Below are 10,624 nucleotides of genomic sequence, written 5' to 3'. Positions count from 1 at the left end.
TAACAAATGTTTTCAATTAGCATATTTTCCAGACAAATGGAAAAATGCTAATTTCCAATTTTAAAACCAGACAAAAATCCTGCAGAAGGTTCTAGCTACCGTCCAATCAGTTTGCTTTCCTTTATCAGTAAACTTTTTGAAAAGGTCATTTTGAACAGAATGATAGCCCACATCAACGAAAATTCATTTTTTGCCAATGAACAGTTCGGATTCCGCCATGGACATTCGACCACTTATCAACTTTTACGCTAGTAGCACACATGTTATAATTGATGCGAAATATCTTTTATATGACGAGATCTGGTCATTTAAAAGTTATTCTGCCTTAATTATAACTTGTGTGTTACTCGGGTACGTGTAACAAATTTGATCCGTTCCAACAAATCTGAAGGCTATTCTACTGGTCTTGCTCTTCTAGACATAGAAAAAGCATTGGACAGTGTTTGGCATGAAGGTTTGATCGTAAAGTTAAAAAACTTTAATTTTCCAACATACATTGTTAGAATAATTCAAAGTTATCTGTCAAATCGTACACTTCAGGTTAATTATCAGAACTCCAGATCTGAAAGACTTCCTGTAAGAGCTGGTGTTCCCCAAGGCAGCATTTTGGGACCAATATTATACAATATTTTCACATCTGCCTTACCGTAGTTTCAGGTGAAATTGATCATTTTTCACGTTTTTCCTAGTCTGTTTTCTATAATGTTAACAAAGCCAAACAATTAAATGCAGGAAAACAAGTACGAAAATGAGCCTCGTCGACTCATGTACCGAAAATTTATAACAAATGTCATTTTAGTGTTAAAAAATATCTCTCAAATAAAAAAATCAGGGAATCTCATTTCGGGGTGAAATTTATCACTTGTCAATGCCATTATTGTTAGTTTTCAAAACAACTCTACGTGATAAATTTGAGCTCCCCGAATCCGAATATACTTGTCAAATTCTCAACAATGCAATATTTATATACCGGGTACCCCCGTTGGTTTGACCACATTTAATCTGAACACTTTTTAATCTGTACCCCGCTAATTTGCACATCGTTCAGATTAAAAATGGTTCAAACGTCATTTAGCTCATGGAACGGTGTGAAGTGAAATAGAACGCAGAATCAAAACAAAACAGTGAAAGAGGTAACCAGAAACACGTTTCTAGGGTGACTAGATGTTCAAATTAAAAAAGAACCCCGTTGGTTTGCATGAGGTACCGTTCAAATTAGCGGGGGTGCACGGTAAATAACGAAGAGTTAAATTTCAAGAATTACGAGGAAAACGCCTAATTGTATGCAATTTCCTAAGGAATTCAATGATATCTAACAGAAATTCAATTATTTCAACCATATGAGCTAATTGGTACGAGTTTTGGTGATGAAATCTGGTTTGGGGATATATGTCAAGCATCCTCACAAACCTTCAGTTTTATACCATGTTCAAATCCTTGCTTAGAAATAGAAGTTCATAGGTGTTTGTCAATACTGCACCGTGCATGATTTTGAAATTTTACATTATTTTCATAGTAATAAACATTCTTCAACGCAAAAAACTTCACAACACACAATCCGACAATAGTTACGACAAACAACGTTCATTTACTGCAGCTTCCATTGATATTTGATGGAATAAATAAAATCGTGTGATACGATGATCAATTTCACCCTTCTGATCAATTACACCAGATTTTACGGTACCAGAGTTACCTCAGGGATGTCAAAAAACCTTGTTTGCGGATGATACAGGCCTCTCCGCCAAAGGATGTAGTCGATTGCAAAAAAGTTTGTATATTTTTTCTTCATACTTGCAAAAATGGAAGATTTCTCCTAATGCTTCCAAACTACTCAACTAATAATATTCTCACATAAACCAAAAGCTCTTTATTTGAAACCTTCAGGTAGACATGTTGTCACGATGAGACGGGTTCCAATAAATTGGTCAGACGAAGTTAAGTATCTAGGGCTCATGCTAGATAAGAATTGACCTTTCAAAAATCACATCGAGGGCACTGAAGCCAAATGTAACAAATATGTAAAATGTCTCTATCCCCTTATTAATAGAAATCAAAACTTTGTCTCAAGAACAAGCTTTAGATATTCAAACAAATTTTCAGGCCAGCCATGTTGTATGCTATACCAATATAGAGTAGCTGTTGTAATACCAGGAAGAAAGGTCTGCAGAGAATTCTAAATAAAATTTTGAAAATGATACTGAAGCTTCCTTCCTGGTATAGTACCAATGAGTTACATAGAATATCCAATGTAGAAACATTGGAACAAAATTTGTTAAATAAAATAATCAATAATTTTAGGCAAAAATCGTTACAATCTTTTATTGCCACGATTAATGCGTTATATATTTAGGTTAAGTTAGGTTAAGTAAATTGAAAGCTTTTTTTCTCTTATAAGCAGGCGAAATCAACTCATCTGTAAAAATTCGTAGCTGCTACGGCAAATGAAATGTAAAATGTCAATAAAAGCTTAATTTTGTTACACCAAATTAGGATGATAGTGTTGTCTAACACTGAACACCTAGATATAAGAAATGAATGTAATGTTTGGAATGATACTAATCAAGAATTTAAAAAAATATCTTTAAAATTGGAAGTCGCAAATATGCGATATGAATATATTGCGATATGAAACATTTGTTTGGTTCTGTATCAATCCAAGCCAAATATTTGCCATAGTGTACTGACAGCTTTAGTCTTAAGGCTCAATAAATCATCATTCATTTTCTGAAGAAATCTGGTGGAATTCTCGGAGAAAATGTAGGGAATTTTTCGAAGCAGCTTCAGAAAAATTCCTAGTGGAATAATCTGAGGAACTCTGAAGAATTCCTGGAGAAATTTTGGAAAAACACCTGAGGAACTATGGAGGAAATGTGAAGGAATTCCTGGTGGAGCTACAAAAGAATTCCCGAAAGAATTCTTGGAAAAAAGGAGGAATTCCTGAAGGAAATCCTCGGCCCCGGAGGAATTCTTAAGAACTTTAAGGAGTTCTTGAGAAATTCCCTAGAATTACTCCTGGAGAATATTATCGGGGGAAATCCCCAGAGCAATTCCTGGAGGTAATCTCCGGATAAATGCCCGGAGCAATATCCCGGAGGAATTCTATAAGGAAATCCCGGAGGAATTCTAGAGAAAATTTCCACAGCAATTCCTGGGGGAAATCCCCGGATGACTTCCTGCAGCAAATCCTCGGAGGAAATTCTGTGAGGAAATCCCGAATAATTTCTGGAGCCCATCTTCGGAGGAATTTTGTAAGAATTCCCCGCAGAAATTTATGGACAAAATCCCCGGAGGAATTACTGGAGGAAATCCCGAATGATTCGTGGAGAAAAATTCTCGAAGGAGTTCTTGAGTAAATCCCCGGAGGAGTTACTGGAGCAAATGCCCGGAGGAATTTCTGAAGGAATCCCGGGAAATTTTCTGGATGAAACACCCGGAGGAATTGCTATGGGAATTTCCTGAGGTATTCGTTGTGAAATCCGGAATAGTTCTTGGGGGATATCACCGAAGAATCCTCTGAGAAATTCCTGGTGCGAATCCTCAAAAACTTCTTGGAGGAAATCTCCGGAAGAATACTCCTGAAAAAAAAAACCCGATAAAATGTCTGAATAAAATCCCGGAGAATTCTTGGAAAAAATTTCCGGAGGCATTTTTGGAGGAAATTCCAAGGAGATTTTCGGGAAGAATCTCATTGCTATTTGAGGAATTCCCGGAGCAATTCCTGGAGGTATCCCTGGAATAATTGCTGTTGAATCCCATGAGAATTCCTGGAACAAATCGCCGGAGGGATTCCTGGAGAAAATTCTCGAAGTTCTTGGGGAATACCCGGAGAAATTCATGGAGCAAACCGCAAAGGAGTTTCTTAAAGAATTCCTGGACGAAATCCTCAGAAGAATTTCTGGGGGAAATCCCGGAGAAATTGCTACTACAAATTCTCTGTGGAATTTCTGGAGAAATCTCCGCATAGATTCTCTCAGGTTATCCCCGAAGGAATCCTTGAAATTTCCGGAGGAATTCCTGGAGGGAATTCCCGGAGAATTTCCTGAAGGAAATCTCCGGATAAATCCCCGGAGGAACTTTTAAATTAAATCCCCAGAGGAATTCCTGGGGATTATCCCTTGAAAATATCGCCCCCAGTGGAATTTCTGAAGAAATTCTTAACACGTTTTTTTTATTTTGCCAAAATTCCATGTTTTGAAAACATTGTTTTGTGTGAGTTGTTATCGATATATTTATTTGTAGAAAACTACTGAGACACGTTTGAAGGATTTTTTTTTTGGGTTGAAGAAATGGAAATTTCTCTCGACTTGAAAATTAAGACAGGACATCAAAAAAATATCTCATTTTTCAAAGTTAATGCGGAAGTATTCGACGATTTTCTACGAAATGTCTGAAAGAATAACTGGCAGTACAGTGAGGAAGATTTCTTGGCAAAACTCCTACGGATGTTTCTTTGAAAATTGCTAGCATTAATTTTGACGTGATTACTTAAAAAGGTTTAGCAAGAAATTTGGAGTTTGGTGTCAAAAAAACGTCGGAGTGTATCTCAGCAGTTATATTTTTTTTGTCTGGTAAAAAACAGTCCATTACCAGTGTCATAATAACGAAAGAACACCACTGAGAATATTTGTGTACTCAATATACTACTTACTGATCCTAAGAATAGGTCCAGGAAAAGTTTTTCACGATATTATTGGCGTGATCAATGGCAATTGTTTGGGAAGAATTGATTTAACCTTCTCCCGAAAATTCTTGGTGATATTTTTGGTGAAATTTCTAGGCGTGTTAATTATGTACAGTTTCTAAAAGTTTTAGGGAATGTTTTAGGAGCACGTATACAATCATAATAATATTTCTAACAGGATATCGTAAGGGTACATTTGAATAGATTCTGCCGAATTTTGTGGTGAAATCTCTGAGCATATTCTTGCTACAAATTCCAATTTCTGGGGAAAATCACAAGAATTCATGGTGAAATTGAATAAATGAAATACAGTATGCATCGGAAATGTTCGTTCACTCAATTTTTCCTCGATTCCCTAGTACAACAAATTGGTCAATTATTACCCACGGATTCTGCAGATATTTCTGCCATAATCTTACCTTGAACATCTGTATTCAAAAGAATTCTGCCAGAAAGTCCTCAAAAGATTTTTATTAAAAGATTGTAGCGCAATTTTTCACTATTTAGAATGTTTAAATAGTTTCAAACTCTGTCATACATCATTTTGAACTTAGAAGAACAACAAATATGAGCATACAAATCTAATACTACGATAAATTTAGAAACAAAAAAGTACATTCAGCTCTGAGAAGCTTTCAAGCGTTATTCATTAGCTTATGCTTTGCCACAGATCCATCTTAAACCAAATCCTATCAGAACTCATAAATGTTAATATGTTTATGTTGACGGACTGCATTGGTGATGGAAAGGGAATCCCATTACACGTGAGGATCACGAGATCATCAAAATATGTTTCCAATAGGCCGCACTTAAAATTCCTTCACATGCTAGACAAGGCGCTACGTACCGTTCGTAAACATAATTATAACGCTGGCAGTGCCTAGTTTTTTGTTTCTCTATTCCAAATTCCCTTTCATCGAAATTCAAGTTGCTGTTGAAGTCGTCGTTGCAAAGGAAAGGGTGATAAATGTGTAATGCGTAGATGATAATTGATTGGAATGTTTTTTTGGTAAAATTGTTCAATTTTTTTCATTGATATTTGAATAGTAATTGGCAATAGTGACATCATGATTGGATTTCATTTCCCCTATTGAACACTGTTTTGCTCCATGATACTTCTAAGGCAAGTACATTCTGATGCGCAATTAAACGAACGGAAGTAAATAATACAAGATTTCTGAGAATATCATTAAAATTTTAAAATTGACCACGTTTTCAGATGTATTCTGCGGAAAAACTATGATTTTTGGTGACTATTTTATCACAACTATTGTCTAACAAATAGGGCGAAATTGTTACTTGATTGAACTATTTTGGGAGAATGGGTTCCCTACATGAGCTTGTTGTGGACGAATTATCTCTGTGAATTCCAATAGGATGTTTAGTTGAATGGTTTCATTGGACATGGGAAATATATTTCAAGAACTCTGCGTTAAAAATATTGTTATATAGTTTTTAATTAAGTAATTATTCATTACTAAAATTGTGCCATGAAGAACTGAAATTCTGGTTGGCAGATAAAAACAGGTAAAATTCGACGTAAACTGCTGATAGAATCACATTTTTATGATGGATTACCAATTTAAACATTTTCATTGATGAATCTTCAAATATACGTATTGGATTCGAAAGTTTTATGACGAAAATATCGATCGAAAACTGTTTGATCGGAAATTGTCGAAACGGTTTCCATGTGCCCGAATTTCAAACATTGGCGCGCGTTTCCCTAACACGGACATCGGTATCGAGTAGGAAGCAGTCTTCGACACGTGCAATATTCAACAGTGTTTTGCTATCTATCGTGTTTTTATTTGGAATAATCAAACCAAAACAAACGGTGAAAAACAACAATCGTCATGGCTGATGTTGCACTACATCCTGCCCACGTGGCACACGGAACGTCTCCAAAGAAGGCCAAGGCCGCCTCCAAGGGCGAGAAGAAGGCGAAGAAGCCATCAACTCATCCACCGGTCAACGATATGGTGGTGGCTGCCCTCAACGCTCTCAAGGAACGCCACGGAACGTCTCTGCAAGCCGTTAAGAAGTACATCGGGGCCAACTATAAGTGCGATTTGACCAAGCTGTCTCCATTCATCAAGAAGGCGCTGAAGAGCGGTGTCGCTAAGGGTGCTCTGGTTCAGACCAAAGGAACCGGTGCTTCCGGATCGTTCAAGTTGAAGGTGAAACCAAAGGCAGCTTCCGGCGAGAAGGCTAAGAAGAAGGCAACTGGCGGAGAGAAAAAGAAAGCTGCCAAGAAGCCTGGTAAGAAGCTGACCGCTGGAGTGGCAAAGCCCAAGAAGGCCAAGACTTCCCCGGCGAGAGCTGGAGGTGCCAAGAAGAAGGCCACTGGCGCTGGGTTGAAGCAAAAGTCCACCAAGCATTCCAAGAGCGTTGCCAAGAAGCCAAAGGCCCCGAAACCGAAGAAGGCCTCCGGAGCATCGAAGAAGTCCGCCAAGAAGTAAGATGGATCTCTGCTTCGCTGCGACGGGATTTTGCATGGATGCTGCAGGAAGGCATTCTCCATTTCTTTTTTTGATAACAATCAGTCCTTCTCAGGACTACCGAACGATTTTTGCCAAAGAGTTAGAGGAAAAATTTCCTTGGATGTGGTTTTAGGGGAGAAAACCAATCTGAAATGAAAGAAAGCCATGGGATAGGGGGTTTGATTGGAATTGATTGAATGTTTGTGCCGCTGTAAACAAGTTACAATGCGAGGAAATGAAAATCTTGCAACTTGTTGCAATTTTCAGCACGGTATCGGACGGAACGGAAAGCTCACCTATTCGAATATGAATAAAAAGTAGGCATATTTTTCTTATGGGAAAAGTATTTTGAAAATGGTGGCTCTTTTTGCGCAGTAATGTATCGAGAAATTGCTAATTTCGGTTGATCTGAATAAAGCAAATTCGAATCAACAATGGTTGCGAAATAAATTAATTGATGACAGCCTTCAATAGTATTCCAATTTCATTTCGTAGATCAAAAACTTAGAACTGGGAATGTATGTTTTAAGTATCTGCCTTATTAATTATTGATGGGAATTACAAGCGCATATCTTCATCATTGCAACTGACATGAGGAGCCTATGATTTGGGCGATAAGTATATCCGAGCATCATCGAAGTTTATTCTTGTTCAACACAAATATTGCGATTCTACCGTACCGTAGTATGTTCTTCTATATTTTGGACTGTATACATAACATGAAGAGCTCCAATCAGAATCAAGTTGATAGAATTTGATTTTAGGCAATGTGTAGGACTCTTCAAGTTCTTATGATTGATAATCGATTGTGTAATTCCAATTTTCATGAAAATGTAATGTGAATACCGTTTCAAAATGATACAAATCGTATCAAGACCTCATTTATAATTCGTGTTTTAATGGAAATCACGTTAGAAAAAACATAGATAGCTGATGTAGCGAAACATTAAAATAAATGCTGTTGACTACTCAGTGTGACTGAAGTTGCGCTCCAGCAATGCGATAGCCTACAATGCCTTTATAGAAACAAAAATAAAACACATCAATTACATAAACAAATTTAATGATTAAAAGCAACCCATTTAGGTTGATAAATTTTCTCATTTTTATTATCAGAAATGAATCGTTTTCTACGAATTTATCCAAAAATTCCATATTATTGGATGCATCAAAACAAAACAATTTCCCTAACACAGACATCAGGTTCGAGTGCCAAACCAAAACAACTTTCCCACCAGTTTAATGATAGGCATCGTAGCGATTGCAGTGTCTTCATTGTATTCTAAAGCTTTCTAATACAACGTTCTGATTCAGTACGCCTGCGTTGGTGTAAGTTAGTGCAGCTAACAGCAAACATGGCGGAAGTGGAAGAAAAACAAACCGAAGCGGCCACCGGTAGCGACGAAGCAACCAAGAAGGCCACCAAGGAGAAGAAACCGAAAAAGGCTCGCAAAACCAAGGAAAATAAAGAGGATTCCTCCGATAAGGAAAAACCAAAAAAGGTCTACCGCAATGTGGACACTCCGAACGTCCACGACATGATCATCGAGGCGCTGGACGTTCTGGACGAACGCAAAGGTGTGACGTTTCAGGCCATCAAGCGCTACATGGAGGACAACTATCACGTCGACACTACCAAACAGGCTTCGCACGTTCGCAAGATTATGGCCAAATGCGTCGAAAATGGAGACATCATTCGAACACGGGGCGTCGGTTGCAGCGGGCGCTTCAAGGTAAAGCACAGCAAACCGACCATGATTAAGAAGCGGCTCGCTCCGGAAGACTACCAAGAACTGCCCAATTCAAAAAAAGTCAGCAAGCCGAAACCGAAGCCGGAGAAAAAGGAAATGGCCACCCCGAAAAAAGCTACCCCTGCCAAGAAGGTCAGCACTCCGGCGTCTGGCAAGAAAGGACGCCCAGGCAGAAAGAAGTAAATTTCGAAAGCAACTTCGGCCGAAGGAGGCCATTTTCTGTAAAACTACGACAAGGACTGAACAACAGCACCAGGCAGCCATTGCATTTTTCCACACATCATCTTTTATTAGTCGGGCGCGTTCGGATTTCCAAGCGTCCACCAAAAATCTTTCCAAATCAGTCCTTTTCAGGACTACAGCACATATTGCACAAAAGAGTTAATTAGAAATAAATACATTTTCGGATTAATTGTGGGTGATGGGAGGCCGCAATGAATTTGTTTACATTTTTAGATGCAGTTCGAACTGATTCTAGGAACGATCGACAGATGGCAGTTGCTAGAAGCTCAGTGGTAAAGAAGCTTTCGCTGTTGAACACACGTGCCGCTGTCAACAAACACTGTTGGTAGGAATGGAAGGGTAGATAAATTTATTTCAAACATAGGATTCCAACAAGAAAGTAAGAATCAAATTATTGTTGGCATTCTAAGTAAAATCTAAATGAAAAACTCAGCTAATATATAAATTATTATCAGCAAATTGATAATATTTTGTAAACCACTTACATATTTTCGCAATGAACCCATGCAATTTTAACTTTCTAGATCTCAATAGTTCTCTTTTAAAGTAAACGACAATCCTAAAAAATCGAAAATTTTACGTTTAAACCTTTTTTTGTAAGTAAATAAAAACCGAGTTTAGTACTATACCATTTAATTCCACTAGTCGTGTACTAGACTTGACTTGTAATTTATCAAGTAGAGTAAGCCTTTTTTAAATGTGTTATATGTTTAGTTGAAAGCGTTGCACTTGAAATCAATCAATCTGACTTTCAAATCATGTCGAATATTGTAATGGTTTAGCAAAAACCACACTGAACGAAAACTCCGGTCGCACATTGAATGATTATTGACTCATCCGAGCCCCATACCTATTTTCAGACACAATCAAGATGATTTTCATCTGCGCGAAAATCATCTGTTTACAAATTACTCCGAATGAAAATCATCCAGTCTTGGAATGATTTTTATCTTTCAAATAGATGCCTCAAATTGAATGATTATCATACACACATGTAAACAATTCTTATTCCATTCTAGTTAATAATTTAAAGAATTCAAATAAAAAAATCAACTTCGGAGCTTTGTTGATGGATGTACATTATTTTTTATTTCCACTACGAGGTTATAAAATGTATTATTCGCCAGTCTTCGGGAACAGATGCCAACCTGCCGAACACTTTGTATGAGCTCCATGGAATACCAGCATATTAGCGACCTGTGGTTGGTAGATACCAATAAGAAGTGTAAAATAAATGATACCGAAGGGGCTAATGTAAGATTTCAAGTGCAATTACCTGTTAAATTCACCCAGAAACGCTTGGAAAACCACGCTGCCGTTGTTATGTTTACGTTTAGATTTAGAAGATTGATTTGACATTTGACCATCCCCTTTTCGTCTGGTACTTCAGACAGTAATTGAATGATTTTTGGTTTGGGACATGGAAGAAATTAAAATCCGTCATAAGTTGCATGCTCTTCATT

At 37.5% G+C, this 10,624-nt stretch overlaps 2 protein-coding genes across 2 annotated transcripts; both read left to right on the top strand.

Moving 5' to 3' along the window:
* Positions 1 to 6,452: 6,452 nt before the first annotated feature.
* On the top strand, positions 6,453 to 7,522 carry LOC110681469 (histone H1-like). The gene has a single exon (XM_021857234.1). The coding sequence runs from the start codon at positions 6,541 to 6,543 to the stop codon at positions 7,144 to 7,146; it is 606 nt and encodes a 201-aa protein (XP_021712926.1). The 5' UTR covers positions 6,453 to 6,540; the 3' UTR covers positions 7,147 to 7,522.
* A 1,000-nt stretch (positions 7,523 to 8,522) lies between these two features.
* On the top strand, positions 8,523 to 9,101 carry LOC110681470 (histone H1A, sperm-like). The gene has a single exon (XM_021857236.1). The coding sequence runs from the start codon at positions 8,523 to 8,525 to the stop codon at positions 9,099 to 9,101; it is 579 nt and encodes a 192-aa protein (XP_021712928.1).
* The last annotated feature ends 1,523 nt before the right edge of the window (positions 9,102 to 10,624 follow it).

Source organism: Aedes aegypti, unplaced genomic scaffold (genome assembly GCF_002204515.2).
Source record: "Aedes aegypti strain LVP_AGWG unplaced genomic scaffold, AaegL5.0 Primary Assembly AGWG_AaegL5_hic_scaff_979_PBJ_arrow, whole genome shotgun sequence".
NCBI lineage: Eukaryota > Metazoa > Arthropoda > Insecta > Diptera > Culicidae > Aedes > Aedes aegypti.
This window is presented reverse-complemented; position numbering and strand designations above follow the sequence as displayed.